Source organism: Pituophis catenifer, unplaced genomic scaffold (assembly GCF_029215685.1).
Source record: "Pituophis catenifer annectens isolate HBS135680 unplaced genomic scaffold, rPitCat1.0.hap2 SCAF_3, whole genome shotgun sequence".
Lineage (NCBI taxonomy): Eukaryota > Metazoa > Chordata > Lepidosauria > Squamata > Colubridae > Pituophis > Pituophis catenifer.
In genome coordinates, this window is record NW_027256883.1 from 2,659,987 (window position 1) to 2,680,445 (window position 20,459).

Genomic DNA, 20,459 nt, shown 5'->3' on the forward strand with positions numbered 1-20,459 from the left:
GTAAGTAAGATGATGGATGGGTAGATAGGTAGGTAGATATAGATAGATGGGTAGATAGGTGGGTAGGTAGATCAGTAAGATAGATAAGATGGATGGATTGGATGGGTAGATAGGTAGATAGACACAGATAGAGATAGGTAGATAAGTAGATAGGTAAGGTAGATAAGATGATGGATGGATGGGTAGGTAGGTACATAGGTAGGTAGGTAGATAGACAGACAGACAGACATGATAAATAAATAAATAGGTATGCTTAAAAGGTTCTGCTTGGGACTTCTCCCAGGCGAGGTGCCTCTCTGCGATTCATTCGTCCAGGCACACCTAGACGAACCTGGGCGACGCCATGCGTGCCTTAAAGGATCCGCATGTGAATCTCTGCAGTGATTCTGAGGGTCTCGAGCCAGGTGAGTTCCGAGGCCGGTAGGGCAGCCATGAAAAGCTGAGCCTGAGAACAAAAAAAAAATGGGACACCCAACTCTTACGTTAGTGTGTTTTGGGTAGGAAACATCTCCCTTCCCTCTCTGGATTGCTGCCCTGACAGGTGAGGTCCCTGCTTGGGTTTTTCCAGCCCGAGTTGCATTCTTTGCTAATCCCCCCAGAGAATGCGCCTTTCTGATTTTGACTCCCTGCAAACCCACCAACTGGGGGGGGGGGAGGGTGTGGGGCAGGGGCTCCACTTTGGAGAAGGCTGGGCATTGCCGTTTAACGCTGCCCTTACGTCACGCTTACGGCAAACAGGTGGCGGCCACGCAGGAGCCGCAGCTGTCAAGCCTCTTCCCAGTTGCTAAGCTCTACGTCCAGCTGGTTTGAGCCGCATAGAATGACTCACCGGGTCCCCAGTTTTCATCAGGACAAATGGCTGCAGCTCTCGGTTCCCCCCCCCGCCCCAGCCCCCTCCACCGCTGCCCCCAATTGGGAGGGAGAAGTGGGAAGAAGTAGAAGGCGGAGCACAGAATAAAAGGGGATTTATTTTAAGAGCAAGTTGGCCGGACTTCAAAGGAAGACCGAATTGAGCAAAGTGAAACAGCAGAGAATGTACGGAGTTGATCTCTAGAGATAGTCCTCGACTTACGTCCGTGATCATTTATTGATGTGTTTATTTATTTGTTTGTTTGTTTATTAAATTTCTTTGCCGTCCGTCTCGTATCCAGCGACTCTGGATGGCTTACAAGCCAATCGAGCCCAGCATTTCCGTTGCAAAGTGCGACCGTGGTGTGAAGTGAGTTTGGCCTCATTTTATGACCTTTTTGGTCCCCGCGAGTCTCTTGCCGTTGTCAAGTGAGCGACAGGGGGTCATTAAGCGAATCTGGCTTCCCCGTTGACTTTGCTTGTCTGAGGGTCGCAAAAGGGGATCAACGTGACCTCGGGACACTGCCACCGTCGCAAATACGAGTCAGTGGCCAAGCATCTGAATTTTGATCACGTGACCCCAGGGATGCTGCAACGGTCGTAAGTGTGGAAAACGGTCCTAGTGCCGTTTTAAGTTTGAACGGTCACTAAATGAACCGTTGTAAGTCGAGGACTAGCTGTAACCCAAAAAAGCATTTATCTCCCATTACCAACTGCTAAATGGGGGGATTGAGGCCTGTTGCCTCAGCTTCACGACCACAATTGAGCCCAGAATTTATGTGGCTAAAGGAGAAATGTGTTCAGTGAAGTTTTGTTCCCTTTTACGACCGTTCTGGCCACCGTTGCTAAGTGAATCACTGCAGTTGAGAAGTTAGTAACCTGCTTGTTCAGTGATTCTGACTTCCCCATTGACTTTGCCTGTCAGACGGTCGCAAAAGGGGAGCACGTGACACACACACACCCCGGGACGCTGCAACCGTCATAAATACGAGTCGGTGGCCGAGCGCCTGAATTTGGATCCCGTGACGACGGGGAGGCTGCAACGGTCATAACTGTGAAAAAGATCACAAGTCGCTTTTTCCAGTGCTGTTGTAACTTTCAACGGTCACTAAACGGGACTGTTGTAAGTCGAGGACTACTTGTACTCCCAACATCTGTACATCAGCCTGATAGGGAAATGTGGGTGCAAGTTTGGAAACGAGACGCTGCATTTCCCTTGCTCTGGTCGTGTGTTTCCTGAGCACATCTGGTGGGAGCTTTAGGTCCGATTCAGCAGAAGGTTGCGTTCCAGCTGTAGAAATAGGACTCAAGTCAGGGTACAGCCAGTGTGTTGGAGGTCAACGATCCCAAGAGCCACACCTGGCATTTCCACTTGCAGGTGTTCCGAAAACCAGGCTGAGAAAGATACCAAGGGGAGGTCAGTGGCCTAAGAAGGCAACATTGTCAATGGAAGGGTTGTAGCTCAGGGTTGGTCTTTAGTGCTCTATGAGCTGGGTGGTTTTCTTGCAGATGTTTCATGACCCAACTAGGTAACATCATCAGAGCTAGAAGGAATGGGGTTTGCAGAGAGGAGGGAGGTGGAGGAGGACTGTGGGGTCCTTGGTTGTTGTTTTTTTGCAGACATTTCATGACCCAACTAGGTAACATCATCAGTGTGTTGTGGCTCCGTTACCTGAGCCTGTGTTATCGGAGGGAGAAGGCTCCGAACATGAAGGAGAGGAGTTGGCCAGGCCTCCCTCTCCAGGACCCTCCTCTCTGGCAATGCCTCAGGTGTCTCCTGAAGGAGAAGAGATTGGCCAGGAGCCAGGTATCTCCTCACAGTCGGACAGTGAAGGAGATAAGTCTTGGCTGGATCCACGCCAGCGTCGGAGAGGCAGGTGCGCACAGCAGAAGAGGAGGCGTGCCAGAGATTAGGCTGAGTCATTGGACCACACCCCACAGGGGATAAAAGGGGGTGAGGTGGCCATTCAGACGGACAAAACTAACTACTAGCGAGTCACATTGTATCTTGGACACAACATTATCTGCCTTGGATTTAATGCAGACTGGACTTGACAATTCTTGAACTGTGTGTATCTTGTTTGGGTTTATCTGTCGGAGGAACAACCCCTCCCTCTACGACTAAAGTTCTTGGCAAGCAGCTACTGGGTTGCTGCCAATCCTCTTATCGAAAGAATTTGTTGTCTGCCAGTTTTATTTAACCCCTGGCTATCTGTTTGTGTGCGTGTGTGAGACGGGGACAGAACACAGTGTTAGAAGGGAGGGAGGAGGAGGAGGACTGTGAGGTCCCTGGTGTTCTCTGAGCTTGGTGGTTTTCTTGCAGATGTTTCATGACCCAACTAGGTAACATCATCAGTGCTAGAAGGGATTGGGTGTTTGGAATGGAGGGGAAAAAAGAGAAAGGGAAGAGGAGGACCGTAGAGTCTTTGGTGCTGTCAGAACTCTCAATCTTCTCCTCCAGCTCTTCCACTACCTTCCTATGCATTGGAGCGGCTGATCTTCTAATGAGGAAGGAGGCCTCTGGTTAATGGGCTGCTTCTCAGCCTATGCGGGGGCTCGGCCGTCTTCCAGTGACGCCCAAAGTGACATTCCTGGGTGTTTTCCCAACAAGGCTTCCCTTCCCCTTATGGATAGCAGCCCATTCAACCACCTTCTGTACTCCTTGAGGTCCTCGGCTTCCGCCTCTTGGTGTCAGGCTGCCTCTCGGCGGCCAACATCTGGATTGCAGCAGGCCATGCTTTCCAAGCGCCTCGATTCCAATACCGGAGATTTGAAACGAGGTTCAAAGTTGGCTTTGAGCACCACCGTTTGAAGCTGTCCTTGAGATCTTGGCTTTTAAGGACGCTCTCGTGGGTTTCTCAAAATGCTTGTTGGTTTATTTAAGAAAGTCGATACAGCCGCTCAGCTCGCCCTCAGTGGCTCCAGGTGGCTTACAAAGATAAAAACCTACTATAAATAATAAATTTAGAGCCTTGGTAGTACAGTGGTTTAAGGCACCCTGTTATTAAGCTGCCTGCAATTACTGCGAGTTCAATTCTCACCAGGCTCAAGGTCGACTCAGCCTTCCATCCTTTCTAAGGTGGGTAAATTGAGGACCCAGTTTGTGGGGGCAATAAGCTGACTTTGTATAAAATATACAAAAGGATGAAGGTTATTGCTGAGCACATTGTAAGCCGCCCTGAGTCTCCGGAGAAGGGCGGCATATAAATCAAATTAAGTAAATAAATAAATAAATAAATAAATAAAAAGCGATAACGCCCTCACCATCCTGACGACAACAATTAATCAAACAAACCATTTTGATGGCTCCATCCAACTCTGGGTTCCCCAGGCCCGTTCTCAAAACCAGGTTCTCAGGGCCTTGCAAAAGAGGCTCAAAATGGGAGCCAACCTTATTTCTGTGGGTACGATGTTGCATCTGGAGGGAGCCACCGCAGAGAAAGCCCTTCTTCTGAATCCCACTAGATCAGGGGTGTCAAACTCGATTTCATTGAGGGCCGCATCAGGGTTGTGTTTGACCTCGGGGGGGACGGGGAACGGGGACGGACGGAGTGGGCGTCGCTAGGGTGGGTATGGCCAGCTCGATGTCACTCATATCGTTGACGCCTGTGGTGGGCCGAGCGCTCTACCAACGAAAATGGGCTCCTGAGCTCCGTTTTTGGCTGCGATGGCCTCCTGCAACCCTCTGCCAGTGAAAAAAGAGCTCAGAAGGACCTCCCGAGCTCCGTTTTCACTGGCAGAGGCACCGTGGGGCAGTCTTCACTGTCTCCAGGGCAGTCCTGCGAGCCAGATCTAAGCACCCCGCATGCCGGCTCTGGCTCCCAGAGCTTGAATTTGATACCCCTGCACTAGATGCAGAGGTGGACGTCACATAATGTAACGTCCGGTTTGCCTAGAACCGAAAATGTGAGTGCGCGCGCCTTCCACGCACGTGTGTGGCATCAAACGCACAGTGGTTATAAAGGACGGAATAGCACCAGGGCAGGTGGGTGGGCCCAGCCGCTGGTCGGAACTACCGGTTCAGTTGAACCGGTCCGAACCGGCAGCAGCCTACCTCTGACTAGATTAGGGGCCTGCAACCTTAAATGCTCAAAGAGCCACTTGGGCCCGTTTCCCACAGAAAAGAAAACACCGGGAGCCACAAAAACCCTTCCCGGGCCTGACTATTTCTTGAGCAGCCACAAAACTACCATATGTAGTTGAATTAAACGTTCTGTTTTCTTCTGAAACTTTTCTTTTCTTGGATTTATCCATGGTTGGCCTACCGGGGGTTGAAAAGCTCAATAAATCGCGTGCCGGCGGGTGTCGCACAGTGGCGGTTGTGATGCATATTTTGAGCAACGGGGAGCCGCAGCAGAGGGGTGAAAGAGCCACATGCGGCTCCAGAGCTGCAGGTTGCTGACCCCTGGACTAGATGGACTTCCTTAGGAGAGGGGACCCAGAGCCTTCCTTGCCTCCCTGCTCTAGTAGGTCAGGTGGATATAACTGGGAGAAGACGGGCCATAATTTGTGTGAACGTTTTCATTTTACACCTATTCAAAACTCAGAAACCCACCCCCCCACACACAAAAGCAGGCTTCACAAATAGTAAGCAGTTTTTCAGTCCCAAAAGATGGTATGAGAGAGGTTTATTTATTTTATTTATTTATTTTATTAATCATATTTCTATGCCGCCCACTCTCCGAGGACTCTGGGCGGATTACAACAATCGACAGTATACTAAATAGCATATTGCCCCCCAACAATCTGGGTCCTCATTTTACCCACTTCGGAAGGATGGAAGGCTGAGTCAACCTTGAGCCGGTGAGATTTGATCCGCTGAACTAGCAGTCAGCTGAAGTAGCTGCAGTACTGCACATCTAACCACTGCGCCACCTCGGCTTCGAGGTGAAGATTGCAGATGTTAGGCAGACTATTTTTATTGGAACCCAAAACATTTCAGGCTGCTCTTTAATATATATTTTTTTTTGCGGTGCAACTGCATACAGATGTTGTTTGCAGTTCTGGCTGCCACACTTAAAGATGACTTCTGCAGAGCTGTAAAAATCCAGAAAACGAACCTTGTCCTGGATTGACCAGTGCCCGACCTCAATCCACGCGCAAATGCTTACTTTTTCTAGGCATATCCTCTTCCCTCTTTCTGTGGTGGGTTCTCTCACTGTGGAAATCTAGTTCCTTGGGGGGAATGTTGTTATTGGTGCTAAGAGACTGTGTCCCAGGTCAGAGGAGACCCATTCCACCTGAGTCTCGTGACATCCCACTCTCTACTTGCCCCAAATGTGCTCCTCCTCCTTTTAGGGTCTGAAGAAGCCGAACATCGAAGAGATTCGTCACGCCAAGAATGCCGTCTTCAACCCTTCCATGTTTGGAAGCTCCCTGCAAGAAATCATGAACATGCAGAAGGAGAGGTACCCAGATCGCCAGCTCCCGTGGGTGCAGACCAGGCTATCAGAAGAGGTGCTGGCACTCAACGGAGACCAGACCGAGGGCATCTTCAGGTAATTTGCACCTTGAAGGGCTGTCCTTTCTCCATCTGAGGAGCTTCTCAAGTTCAGTTGAGGGCTATGAAACGATGGAGACATTGCGGTTGGAAGACTTGAGCTGGGGTGTTGTTGGTAGGACATTCTTGAGCTCAGGGAGAAATCAGGATTATGTGATGCTTCTAAAGATTCTTGACTTATTGAAGATACGGTGAAGGAGCTAGGAAAAAGCCAGATTGGACAGATTGAGGAGCAGAAGTGCTGGGATACTGGGAAATCCCTAAGAGGGGATAGTGGAACAGAAGGAAAAAAGGCTATGAGAAACTGGAACAAGGAATTAGTATTGAAAAAAGAGGCAGAAGAAATGAAAAAGAGAGAGAAAGTAGGCCCAGCTTTGTTAGTTGTTTACAGGGGAGGTTTTTTAGGTGGACAACCAGGAATCATCAAACTGTGGGGTTGAAAAGGACCACAAGATCAACCTGGCTGGTGGCCACCCAGCTATTTCCTTAAAAACCTCCAGAGATGGAGAACTGCTACCCACTATTGGATGAATTTTACTATCTGGAAATTTTCGCTTATATTTAGGCAACTTAGCTGCAACTTTCACCTATTATTACTGATTTCTGTGGCCACAGAAAATAGTTCTTGACCATCTCTGCAGAGTCCCAGATATAGTTTCTTCCCTCTGCCTTCTTTTCTCCAGAATGAACATCTCAACTTCTTCATCATGTCCTCTTGGACATGTCTTCAAGTCCTTATAAATCAGGGGTGTCCAACTCATGTCGTCACGGCGGTGTCATGTGACGTATCACAACTTTTTCCCCCTTTGCTAAACCGGGTGTGGGCATGGCCAGCGTGTGACACATCTGGTCTGCGGCCCGCGAATTTGACAGCCCTGATATAAATCATCTTTGTCTGGATGTCTTCTAGCTTGTCAATATGAGACAGGTCCTATTGTTGTCAGGTCCCCAAATCCTGGAAAGACAGGTAGAGTTACTTCTGAGCAGTTTCCTTTATTGTTCCTCACCTGTAGACAGAATCTTGCCAGACTGAAGTAACTACTGGTATCATTCAATTATTCTGAGAACTTTTAGGGAGGCGCCCTCTTAACTCTCTTCCTCCCAACTGAACTATCCAAATTTTGCTGTCTCTTGGTCCTCTGGAATGCAGCCCCTCCTCTCTGGGAATCCAGACTGCATTCCACCACAGTTATTGATGAAAAGACTCGGCAGCTTGAAACTGGTATGGAGACCTACAAACAGAGGGTTAACAACTGTGTGCAGGCACCATGTGATTCAGTGGTGGGTTTCTACCGGTTCGCCCTGGTTCGGGAGGCTCCGGCCACCCGCCCAGACATCATCATGGACACTCTGCGCATGCTCAAAAGCGCCACGCGCGAGCAAAGCAAGTGTAGCGAAGGTAAGTGAAACCCACTACTGATGTGATTGTTCACCCATTATTGAACAAGGAACAAGGAACATACACCCCTAAGTTTGTTCCACTTTTCCTTCTTTTATTATTGCGGGGATCTTGCAACCTTGTGTGTTTTACCATGTTTGCCTTCCTGTATAACACCGAGGAATACTGAAACTTATTTCCGTTCCTACATTCCTTTTTCTCTGTAGAGTTTACCCCCGCATCAACATTCCATTTTTTAGAGATTTAACTCTCAGTGCAAAATCTCTTCCACAAGGGGGACCAGCGAGAGCTTCCCTTGAAATACGGGTAGTCCTCGATTTATGGCCACAAGTGAGCCCAACATTTCTGTCGCGAAGTGAAATGTTCGTCAAGTTTTGCCTCATTTCGCGACCTTTCTTGCCACGGTTGTATAAGTGAATCACCGCAAGCGATAAGCTAGTCGTTAAGTGAATCTGGCTTCCCCCCGTCGACTTTGCTTGTCAGATGGTCGCAAATGGGGATCGCATGACCCCGGGACGCTGCAACCGTCATAAATACGAATCAGTTGCCAAACATCCGGATTTTGATCCCACAACCCTGGGGGGGTGTTGCAGCGGTCGTAAGTGTGAAAAATGGTCATAAGTCCTTTTTCCCCCAGTGCCATTGTAACTTTGAACGGTCGGTAAATGAACTGTTGTAAATTGAGGACTACCTGTGCTAAAATGTTAGTGTCAGGTTTCGAGGTCGTCTCAAATAAATTGCATTTCAAACAAAGTCTTTGAAGGAAAACTCCTATTTATTAAGCACGACATTCTAAAATCCGACTCCATCGAAGCCAACACTGACTTCCAGACCCAAAACCCTCCCTTTCCGTTCCCCACTCCCCTGCACTCATTGGCCATCTTCCAAGTCATTCTACCCCTAATCTACTGCTCCAGCTCAAAGGAATTTCCCCCTCCCATCCCATCTCCTAGGGGATATTATCTCCAGGGAAAATAAATAGGTGAAAAGTCAAATGTCCCTTTCCAGACACCTCCGCTTTTCCTTCTTATGTCAGCACTAGAGGAAATGCAACTTGAAGTGCTGACAGTTAGCTTTGACTAGTATTCAGTGCAGTGAAGCTCATGTCTCTCTTGGCCTGAGGACGCAGGGTATGAAGACGACTGGCTGGGGTGTCTTCCTCGCCAGGAGAATAGCACTAGCACTAGCACTTAGACGTATATACCGCTTTACAGTGCTTTTACAGCCCCCTCTAAGCGGTTTACAGAGCCAGCCTCTTGCCCCCAACAATCTGGGTCCTCATTTTACCCACCTTGGAAGGACGGAAGGCTGAGTCAATCTTGAGCCGGTGAGAATCGAACTGCCCAACTGCAGGCAGCCGGCAGTCGGCAGAAGTAGCCTGCAGTACTGCACTCTAACCACTGCGCCACCGCGGCTCAAGACATTAGACGTTGGCCCAACGTGTCTCCGTGTCTCTGAGGAATTCCTTTCTTCTCTTCTGCAGAGTTCCTGGGGACATCGATGAAGTCAACGCTCTCAAACTGCAGGTGGATCAATGGAAAATCCCCACTGGCTTAGAAGACCCCCACGTTCCTGGTGAGAGTGACAGCAGTGGAAGGACATCTCTGCGCAGGACGGCCTGGTCTTTCTCCTCCAGCTGGATCTGCCCCACTTTTGTGGGCTTCATCCTGGCCATTTCTGGGTTTTATCTCGCTTGAATAAGGGGAGCATTTCCCCCCCTCTTTCGGCTTATAAACCGGAGGGCTAAAAGATATAAAAAGGCACATGGTCCTCTTATTTAATCCGTAGGTCAATTGAATATATACCCTGCAGCAGGGGTGAAATCTTCTTACCTTCCCAACCAGTTCGGAAGTGCACATGCCCCCTGTGCACGGACCCTCTGCGCATGCTCAAATCCTTCTGCGCATGTGCAGAGGGTAAAAAATAGGTTACTTCCTGGTTAAAAGCAGAAAGTAACGACGACCGGGCGGGTGGGAGGAGCCTCGCGCCACCATCGCTACCGGTTCTCCGAACCAGGCTGAACCAGGAGCATTTCACCTCTGCCCTGCAGGTAATAACAGGTGGGAAATATTGGTTAATTTCTATTTTTATCTTCGTACAGGTAGATCTCGACCGACGACCCCGACTTAGCCCAAATTTTCCGTGAGATAGTTGTTCAGTGAGTTTTTGCCCCATTTTACGACCTTTCTCGCCACAGTTGTTAAGCGAGTCACTCCAGTTTATTAACTTAGAACCACGGTTCTTAAGTGAATCTCGCTGACCCCCATGGATTTCGCTTGTCAGGCGGTCGCAAAAGGGGACCACATGACCCCGGGACGTTGCAACCGTCATAACTATGAGTCACTGAGTTTCCAAATGTTCCAACTGTCTGAATTTTGATGATGTGACCATGGGACGATGCAACGGTTCTAAGTGTGAAAAATGATCATAAGTCACTTTTTTCAGTGCCGTTGTAACTTTAATGTAAAGAAACGTAATGGATGATGCAACACAAATAGCTGAGAGGGAGATGGTTTGCCGGGCAGTTGTTCTGGCAATTTTCGGTTCAAATTGTCACTTTCCCACTCCCGTACAGGTAGTCCTCGATCTACAACAGTTCATTTAGTGACTGTTTGAAGTTACAACAGCCGTGAAAAAAGTGACTTATGAGCCTTTTTCACACTTACAACCGTTGCAGCATCACCATTTTGGTCACGTGATCAAAATTCGGATGCTTGGCGTTCATATTTATGACCGTCGCTGGGTCCCTGAGTCACACAATCCCCTTTTGCGAACTTCCGACCAGCAAAGACAAACGGGGATGCCAGATTCACTTAACAAACTCATAACCAACTTAACTGCAGGGATTCAACTTAACAGCTGTGGCAAGGAAGGTCATAAAATGGGGCAAAACTCGCTGTCTCGCTTAGCAACGAAAATTTTGGGCTCAATTGTGGTCGTATGTCGAGGACTACCTGTACTGACTTAAGGGGTTCACCCAATACACAGATCCATGGTTATGATATAGTCGATTAAAGGCAGATGAACCAAATCCTTCATCTTTGACTATTTGTTGTGACCCAGGCCCACGTAGTTGATATTAAATGCAAAACAGTTTCAAAAAACAAGCAGGTTTTATTAAAACAGCTGAGAATTAACTCATTCTCAGCATATTCCAAATGAAATGAAAGCAAAGTCCTCAAAACACCAGTCTTCAGTTTATCTCTGACCTTGGGATAATTAGGCAAACTGCCAAAGGCTTTTCTTGGCAAAAGTTCAGAAGCAGAAGACGCCCACAAGAAATGAATACAGTGAAACAAGAAGCAAGACTATCAACGTTGTTTTCCGGCAAAGAGGCCAAGAGCCGTTGCTGGTCTTTTAAGCCTTGTGGGAGGGGCCAATCATCTCTTGGCCTTACTCCCGAGTCGTCCTCTCTGCTTTATCTGCTCCTGCCTTCTGGCAGCTCTTCTCATACGTGCACTAGGAACAGGCTCCTCCTGTTCCTCTGCCTCTCTACTGTCAGCCTCTGGAGGCTCCGAAGTCTGCATATCGCTCCCCGATGGCCCTGGCCCCATCTCTGCCTCCGACGCAGAGCCCTTCTCCGGGCCTTCCCCAGCCTCTGGGACTGGCCCCTGTTCTTCCTCAGCCTCATCGCTGTCCGACTCCGCTGCCAGCTCCACAGGCTGCTGGCAAACCACAACACTATTTAGCTGCATTCTTAAGCCGTGCGCATGCGTGCAAGTGCGTGCGCGCTCACATTTTCGGTGTTGGGGCGAACCAGTTATTAATTCATGTGCCTCCCACCTCTGCCTTCAGGAGGAAAAAAAGGAGATTTGACAAACTCAAGAGTTGTTTTCAATGACGTCTGAAGCCAAGGAGTTCGTCTTTCCTCTTCTGGGGCCTTTCTGATTCCTCTCGTTTCTCCCTGCCAGCCTCCTTGCTGAAGCTCTGGTATCGCGAACTTGAGGAGCCTCTGATCCCGCACGAGTTTTACGAAGAGTGCATCACCCACTATGAGAATCCTGAAGCTGCCATCGCCGTCGTCCACTCCCTGCCCAGGATCAACAAAATGGTGCTTTGCTACCTCATCCGCTTCCTCCAGGTAAGGTAGCTCCGGAGTCCAGTTTACGGATGGTGGGGTTTGTAAAGATTCTGGTTCATCCAGGTTACCGTTGTCCCAAAGGTCCTTTTTTTTCAAGAGGCAACTGGACTTCCTTTGTTTTTCTTGAAGACGTTTCGTTTCTCATCCCAAAGAAGCTTCTTCGGCAGTTCCAAGAAGGTTCCACGCCCATTTGCGCTATTTGGGTGACCCTGAGGGCACAGATAAACCTGTCAGGGTTCCAAGTAACACCCCCAACAGAATCAGTAGATTTATTCGAGATGTTATTTATTTATTTATTTGTTTGTTTGTTTTAATTTGTATACCGCCCTTCTCCAGCGGGACGCAGGGCGGTGAACAGCCAGAATAAAAACAGAACATACAAAATTTAAAAACAGTTTAAAAAATAATTAAATATTTTTGGCCACAATTTAAAACAACCCAATTAAAATCAATTCAATTTAACCAAAACTGTGGGATCAAGCCAGCCCGGCTAGGTGAAATAAATAAGTTTTCAGGGCCCGATGAAAAGTCCGGAGGTCTGGTATTGTGCGTATCTCTGGGGGGAGGTCGTTCCAGAGGGTAGGTGCCGCCACAGAGAAGGCTCTCCCCCTGGGGGTCGCCAGCCGACATTGTCTGGTGGACGGCACCCTGAGGAGGCCCTCTCTGTGAGAGTGTATTGGCCGGTGGAAGGCTATTGGTGGCAGAAGGCAGTCTCGTAGATACCCCGGCCCTAAGCCATGGAGCGCTTTAAAGGTGGTCACCAACACCTTGAAGCGCACCCGGAAGACCACCGGGAGCCTCTGCAGCTCATGCAGGAGAGGTGTCACATGGGAGCGCCCCGTCGCTCCCATAATCCCCCGCGTGGCCGCATTCTGGACCAGGTGGAGCCTCCAGGTGCACCCCGGGGGGAGCCCCATGTAGAGAGCATTGCAGTAGTCCAGGCGGGATATATTGACACATATTTACACATCTGGGGAAAACCCTGAAGACCCCCATTAAAGATGGCTCCAGGGCTGACAAAATCTGCAAGCGGCCTCAATGTTTCTCAGAGAGAATGCGAAAGATGAGATGACCGCAAGGAATATAAATCCTTCCATTCTCCACCATTCAATCAGAACTGAGGAAGCTTCTTGGATGAGAAGCGAAACCTCTTCAAGGAAAAACAAAGGAAGTCCAGTTGACTCTTGGGAAATAAAGCACCCCTGGGACATGGACGGTGGTGCTTATCCTACTGGGCTGAGAATGCACCTAAGCATGATCAAAAGCATGCCTTCTCTATCCCTAAGAGAAGGAGGATGGCCCAACTTTCTCTACCAACACAATTGCATTAGGCTGGGGCATGTGAGGTCCTCCAAGAAGGATGAAGGATGCCTTGAGAAGTTGAACTCCTAGAGTGGACATGGAACGTAGAATAATAGGAGCGGAAGGGACGTTGGAGGTCTTCAAGTCCAACTCTCTGGCTGGAGATCCTATATCCGTGATGGCGAACCTATGGCACGCGTGCCACAGGTGGCACGTGGAGCCATATCTGTGGGCATGCAAGGTTGCCCTAGCTCAGCTCCAGCACGCATCGGTCAGCTGATTTTCAGGCCTTCCAGGCCCACCGGAAGTCAGGAAACGGGCCATTTCCAGCCTCCGGAGGGCCTCGGGAGGGGTGGGGGAGGCAGTTTTCACCCTCCCCAGGCTCCAAGAAAGCCTCCAAGAAAGCCTCAGGAGCCTGGGGAGGGCGAAAAATGGACTTACCGGGCCCACCGGTAACCTTTTTGCCATCTCACCAAAAACGGGGGAGTGCGGGGGGGTCGCGCGCACATGCGCAAGGGGGGTGGGGCAGGGATCCATTGAATTATGGGTGTGGGCACATGTGCGCACAACCCCCCCCACGCTCCCATGCTTTTGGCACACGACAGCAAAAAGGTTAGTCATCACTGTCCTATATCATTCCGGACAAATGGCTGTTCAGTCTCTTAAAAACTTGTGATGGAGAATCCACAACTTCTGAAAGCAAGCCATTCCACTGACTAATTGTTCTCAGGAGTTTTTTTCCTTAGTTCTAGATCTCTACACTCCCTGCTCCTCAGAATAGGAAGACCCGGAATAGTTTTTCTCTCCTGCAATATGTGAGCATGTTTGTCATGTACCTGGATTTTGGATGCATTCTGCAAGTTAGCCCATTTGGGCTACATTGGTTCAAAAAGTGTCTAGGACTATTAGCCACGGCCTTGTCACTGGACAATTCAATGTGGGATTAATTCCTTTTTTCCCCCATCAAAACTGTCAACCCTAAACCTGACTGAGACCAGCTTTACAGCTTCAGAGTTGCCACAAGAGAGGGAGGGAGAGAAAATAATTAGCTGGGGTCTTGTAGTCAAAACAAAAAGTTTTCCTGTGGGAACCAAGGACATTTCAACAGATGGCGGGGAAGAGGAGGAGGAGCAGAGTAACCACGCTGACACTTTCATTGGACAATGTGACTGATGCCTGGGGAGGGGGAAAAGGGAAACTTTCAATTTTTAATCAGGTGAAAACCGCAGGAACTTCCAGAGTTGGTTTTCCCCAGATGTACCAATACAATGTATCCAATAAAGTTTAACTGTTCTTTGAGGAAGCTATCTGCCTCAGAATTCTGCTTTCAATGGGTGCATTGCTTCAAACGCTGACATTAGCATTATAATAGCTGCTAGTCATAGGAATGATTTCCTTTGATATAAGAGATAAAATAATTTTGACGAAAACGTGGTCAACCAAAATAAGGGGAACTAAGTGAATCCCACAGCTAGTGGGTCACAGAAAGTTGTCCTGTAGTGAGTTCGCTGCGGTGAGTTGACCGTGGCAAATAGTCCCCTTCTGGTTCAAAAACATTTGCCTCACGATGCATTGTTTCATCCAATTAAAAGTTTACAGACATGAGAGTGTCTGGGAATTGCGCAGTAGGTGTCCAAATGTAGTCAGAGACATTGACGCGAATGTGTAGTTTTATATAAATAAATACATTTTACACTAGATAGTCAAACTAAATAGTCAGGCAAACAGGAGCATCATGAGGTAAATCTCAGAGTACAAAAGGGTGCACGGAAGAAAAAGGCGGGAAAAAAAGGAAATGCCCCCTCCACATGCATAGCAACCAATCACAGCGCAGAGTGCCTCACGCAGGAGCCAACACTCTTCAACCAATCAACCACAACTGTGTGTTATGGCTCACTGCACAACCCCACGACTCCAGCTACTAAATTTAAGTATCTTAACAGAAAGTTTGAGTAGTATACTAGATCATCTCTGACACATTGAGTCATCTTTTCAGAGATATTTTCTTACCAAATTCCTCGATGGCTGGATTGAGGAGTGGCAGAGCTTCTTAATGTCCTGCCTTCCCTCAAAAAGTTGGGATATTTATGTTCAGAAATGTAATTTGCCTTGAAAACAGCTCACACTGAACTGTTGACTGAACTGCGTAGCGCAGTCAAATATCAGCACAAATGCTTTATGACATTTTATATTATGTCATGAACTGTTCTGTGATCATGTTCATGACATAAAACGTTTTATACATGTTGCCAAATTTCAGTTCCATGGGAGTCATGGGTTCTGGATTTGGAATGTGTTCTATACATTAGCCCATTTGAGGTACCTTGGCTTAAAAATTATTCCCCTATGGTCTGCCGTTTTGTCCAATTAAACGTTACAAGAATGAGACTTTTAGTAGAGGTAGTTCTTGACTTACAACAGTTTGTTTAGTGACTGTTCGAGGTTGCAATGGCACTGAAAAAAGTGATTTATGACCCCTTTTCACACTTACGACCGTTGCACCTTCCCCATAGTCACATGATTTTACATTTGAATATTTGACAGATGGATCAGAGGTGGGTTTCAGCAGGTTCTGACCAGTTCTGGAGAACCGGTAGTGTAAATTTTGAGTAGTTTGGAGAACCGGTAAATACCACCTCTGACTGGCCCCGTCCCCATCTATTCTCTGCCTTCCGAGTCCCAGCTGATCAGGAGGAAATGGGTATTTTGCAGTAACCTTCCCCTGGAGTGGGGAGGGAATGGAGATTTTATAGTATCCTTCCCCTGGAATGGGGTGGGAATGGAGATTTTACAATATCCTTCCCCTGCCACGCCCACCAAGCCACGCCCACCAAGCCATGCCATGCCCACCAAGTCACACCCACAGAACCGGTAGTAAAAAAAATTGAAAACCACCACTGAGCTGATCATATTTAGAATAGAATAACAAGAATTGGAAGGGACCTTGGAGGTCTTCTAGTCCAACCCCCTGCTTAGGCAGGAAACCCTACACCACTTCAGACAAATGGTTATCCAGTCCAACTGAGGATGGATGAAGTGTCCTGAGGTCACATGATCACCTTTTGTGACCTTCTGACAAGTAAAGTCAACGGGGAAGCCAGACTCAGTTAACAACCGTGTAACTAATTTAACAACCGCAGGGATTCACTTAACAAATGTGTCAAGAAAAGTCATAAAATGGGGCAAAACCCATAAACAAATTTCTCACTTAACAACATAAATTTTGGGCTCCATTGTGGTCGTAGGTTGAAGACCGCCTGTCGTGTATACATTTCTCTCAGCTGTGGGTTGTGACCCACAGAGTAACACCTCCTCCCTTCTTCTCACAGGTGTTCGTGCAGCCGGGTAATGTGGCCATCACCAAGATGGACGTCAACAACCTTGCCATGGTGATGGCCCCCAACTGTCTGCGCTGCCAGTCGGACGACCCACGGATTATTTTTGAAAACACCCGCAAGGAAATGTCCTTCATCCGGGTGCTCATCCAGCACCTGGACACAGGCTTCATGGAGGGAGTGCTATAGCCCCTGTGCCAACAGGACCGGACCGCAGTTGGACAACCATCACCTGGATCTTCTCCCGTATCCCGAAGTTAGTCAGTGAGAACCATTTTTTTGATGCAGCAGGAGATGCCAACCTTGTGAAGCACCCGAAGAGAAAGCTGCGGGCCACTGACCTTGCCATCTTGGCTATGCCAACTTGGGCATCTGAAGTTGCCCAGGAACCCCTTGGGGCCTGTGCGATGGACAAAATATGGCTGCCTCTTAGCGGTCCCCTGACCAGGACTTCATCAGGAGTGTCTACATAAATGGACAACCCGACACCATTCGGGAGAACTCTGAACCAAGCTAGAAAAGCCAGGAGAACTGTCTACCCCCCCAAAATTAAGTCTGTCCTGTGGAAATGGGGGCGCAGTACCTGGTTCGGGCAGCTGAGGGAACTTTTTGAATGGGTCGATAGGGGTGGTTGGGGGGGCGAATGTCCAAGATGGTAGCTGAATCCTTTTCAGACGAGTCGGAGGAATGGGAGGTAACAAAAGGTGATAGGACGCAGATCACAAAGACTGGCGTTGCGGGGAAAGTGAACTGGCCTCCCAGGAGGTCAGTTAGTCTGATTGCTTCTGTGGAAAGGGAGGGGGTGCCATCAGATTGACCATTGAGAACTCTAAGGTGTGGGGGTGTGTGGCACCTCTGGAAGCCACGGACTATCTGTTGGCGAGGCTCAAACACCGGCAGGCTTTTAAGATTTGGGGAAGACCCCTCCCCCTTCCTTTTTCCTTCCTTGTTGTAGCACAGTCACTGCCAAAGGGGGCCAAGCCATGCAGCCCCCCCCCCCCCACCGCATCTCAACATCACAGTGCCCCACAAAAGGCCTGGTTATGCCACCCCTTGAAACAGGAGGGGAATAACGAGAAGGGAGTTTCGTTCTGGTCACTCGTTTTTCTTGTCGGGCAGAATTTTATACACTGTGATACAGAACCGGAGCACTTTCTTGACCTCTCCTTAAGTGAAAGGCAGAAAGGTTGACGGTCGCAGCTCCCCAGGTGAGTGGTGGTGACGACAAGTAGTGGGGTGCCCCGATTCTGGAGTTGTCCATTCTCCCCCAACCTCATCTCAACATCCCTTTCTGCACTCAGTGCTTTGGTATTAGAGAAGGTGGGTCCTGCTCGGCTTCCAGGAAGACCCTGTCCACAACCAAATCCTTACGGCACCTTAAGTGATAGACTTTGGCTGGATCGGGGGCATTCTCCACCAGGTTTCCAGACATTTTTTTTTTCTCCCCGAAGGAAGGAGCTAAGTTCTCTTCCGTAGGCCAGAAATGGGAGAAGGCCAGCGGTAGTGCTGAAAAGAAACATTCTCATAAAGTGTCCTCTGTCCCGATTGCTTGTACCTGGGTATCTTGCACATCCTTATGGGGCAAAACAAACAAACAAACAGGCATTTAGAGATAGGGATTTTGGGGTGGAAAGCAACAGCTAAAAATGCTTTGCATTGGCAACATTTGAGCATGTTTAACATGCTCTACGAACACGGGAGGTGGTTATTGCTCCCTGCCCAACCTTCTTCAAAAGGAGTGACCCTCGGTCTTTCACGTTTATTTCTCAACTTCCACTGTTGAAATCTGATTTTGTTTTTTCCAAGAAACAAAGCCATCAGTTTCCCCAAGATGAAAGAAAATCAGAAAGTGCAACGAGTTGAACTTTACTTCTCCATCCATCCATCCATCCCATCACAACGTATGGGAGATGTCTCTGTATCTGTAGGAACATGGCTTCTATGCTGGAGCGGATAATCTTATCTTGTGTTTGTGCATCTATGTGTAGAGAACCAGAAAGAGATAGAGATCATCTAAGAGAAACTAGGTGGTCCTTGGAAGGGACAGTTGGTGGAGAACATCTTGGACTCTAACCATGATTCTGGCCTACAGGGGTAGAGAGTTCTGACACAGCAGGGATCCTGTCCCACCACTTGTCTCTTGCTCTCCTGCCTTCCTGCTTCCTACAGTCTATCAGATCCATATCAGCCCTAAGGCCCTCTCTCTCCACTTGACCAAAGGCCAGGATGGTGGCCTTGAAGGTCTGTAGAGTTGGATGAGCTGATGTAGTGAGGGGCCTCCCACCAAGGCAAGTCCGCTTCTGGGATATTGTCGGCCGTGGTGGGGCTACCTCAACTCTGCCATGCTACACATGTCTCACGTGCTGTGGTTTCTAGCATCTTTCAGTGCTTTTATTAGAGAAGGATGCAAGAATGCTCCTAGGGGTTGTTGGCTGCTCCTGGCCAACTGGAGGAGAGGGTCCCATTCACCCCTTGGGTGCTAAGCAGTTCTTGGAGGAGCTTGTGGTTTTCAGAGAAAGTGCCTTTTATTCCAAAAGACCAGAGCCCTCCCACCTGTAACTTCTTCTTAAAAGCTCTCCAACTCTCTTACCTTGAGATTATTCCAGCTGCAGAGCGTTTACTCCTAAATTGCATCCTGTTGCAGGATAAAGCACAGAGGAGCTACCTAGCTGGGCAACTCAAGGTCACCTGCCACCTTGTTTGTCGTTTGGGTTAGTTCTCAGCTCCCTTAATCACCCAGCAAACACGGGAGGTGGAGAACAACGCATGTGGCAGAAGTCAATGGAAGTGTTGACTTTCCCAATTGGGACCAGTCCAGAAAAAGGTTGAGCTTATAGGCTGGAATGCAAGATTTGGCACCGGAGCAGCCTTTGCGATCAATTTGGGGGGCTCCTCCACCCCAATAAAAACTGGGAGTCCAGATGGATCTCCAAATGGGAAAACCACCAGTCTTCCAGCCTGGATCGTAACTCAAAGAGTCCAACCAACTCCTTCCATTCCGGAAGCCCTTTCCCCGGCCTAGCAGCTCAGGTTCACCGCTGATCTTTTCGGCTGGGGGAATCCCTGCTTTGTTTGCACTTGGGGTCGGTGAGAAACAGCGCAGAAAAGAGAGAAGGACCAAAGACTCCGAGCCCAGTTTGCAAAGCCCTTGGCCCCTCTTTTTCCGACGGTCATCGATTTCGCACGATCGGCTTAGAAAGTCTCTGGCCAAGATGCCTTTTTTTTTTTTTTTGTAAATAGGAAGGAAACCTGCCTCTTTTTACAGCTGTTTGAGAATCTGAGTGGGATTTTTTTTGGGTGGTTCGGTCAGTCAAGAAAGAATGATGGTCAGGGCCTAGCTATGATTTTTGGGGAATTTGCAGGGTAGACACAGGTCAATCTGATGCAGATGACTGGAGAATAACCTCGTCTTAACAGCAGGCACACAATTTCTGTCCTTCTTGAGAGAATTTATTATATAGAGAAGTGTTTCTCAACCTTGGCTGCTTTAAGATGAGTGGACTTCAACTCCCAGAATTCCCCAGCCCGGGGAATTCTGGGAATTGAAATCCACCCATCTTAAAGCGGCTGTCAAAGTTGGGAAACACTGATAATAGAGATTTTTTCCCCCTCCAATCTGGTATCCACCTCCAGCAGCATTAGGACTGCAATTCCCAGCACCCTGGCTGGGGAGGATGGGAATTGCAGTCCCAACCCAGCTGAATTGGGGTGGGGGGGAGAGATATGGGTTCAGTCACGGGAATGCGGTTACAAAGCTGTCACGGGAATTACCGACGCGCTCCGTTGACTAACCACAGAACGGAGTTCCGAGTTGTAAATATCATTCATGCCAACTTTTATTTTTTCTTCGTGCGTGAGAAGAATGCTCTTTTTTTGTTATTTATTCGGTTGTTGCTTTCCAGCGTTTTGCCTCCCCTCTCCCCCCCACCTTTCAGAAATATATTTATTCCTGCTCTTGGGAATGAAGCTTTCCGATGACGATTAAAGGGTTAC

At 48.6% G+C, this 20,459-nt stretch overlaps 1 protein-coding gene across 1 annotated transcript in view; it reads left to right on the forward strand.

Annotated features, from left to right (window-relative positions):
- Nucleotides 1–20,459, forward strand: part of ARHGAP39 (Rho GTPase activating protein 39) — a 181,577-nt gene extending 161,118 nt beyond the window's left edge. The window contains exons 8-11 of the mRNA XM_070940271.1: nt 6,148–6,347; nt 9,232–9,323; nt 11,660–11,829; nt 16,461–20,459. Of these exons, the coding sequence (XP_070796372.1) occupies nt 6,148–6,347; nt 9,232–9,323; nt 11,660–11,829; nt 16,461–16,655 (657 nt within the window). The 3' untranslated portion in view covers nt 16,656–20,459. The remainder of the gene's footprint in view (nt 1–6,147; nt 6,348–9,231; nt 9,324–11,659; nt 11,830–16,460) is intronic.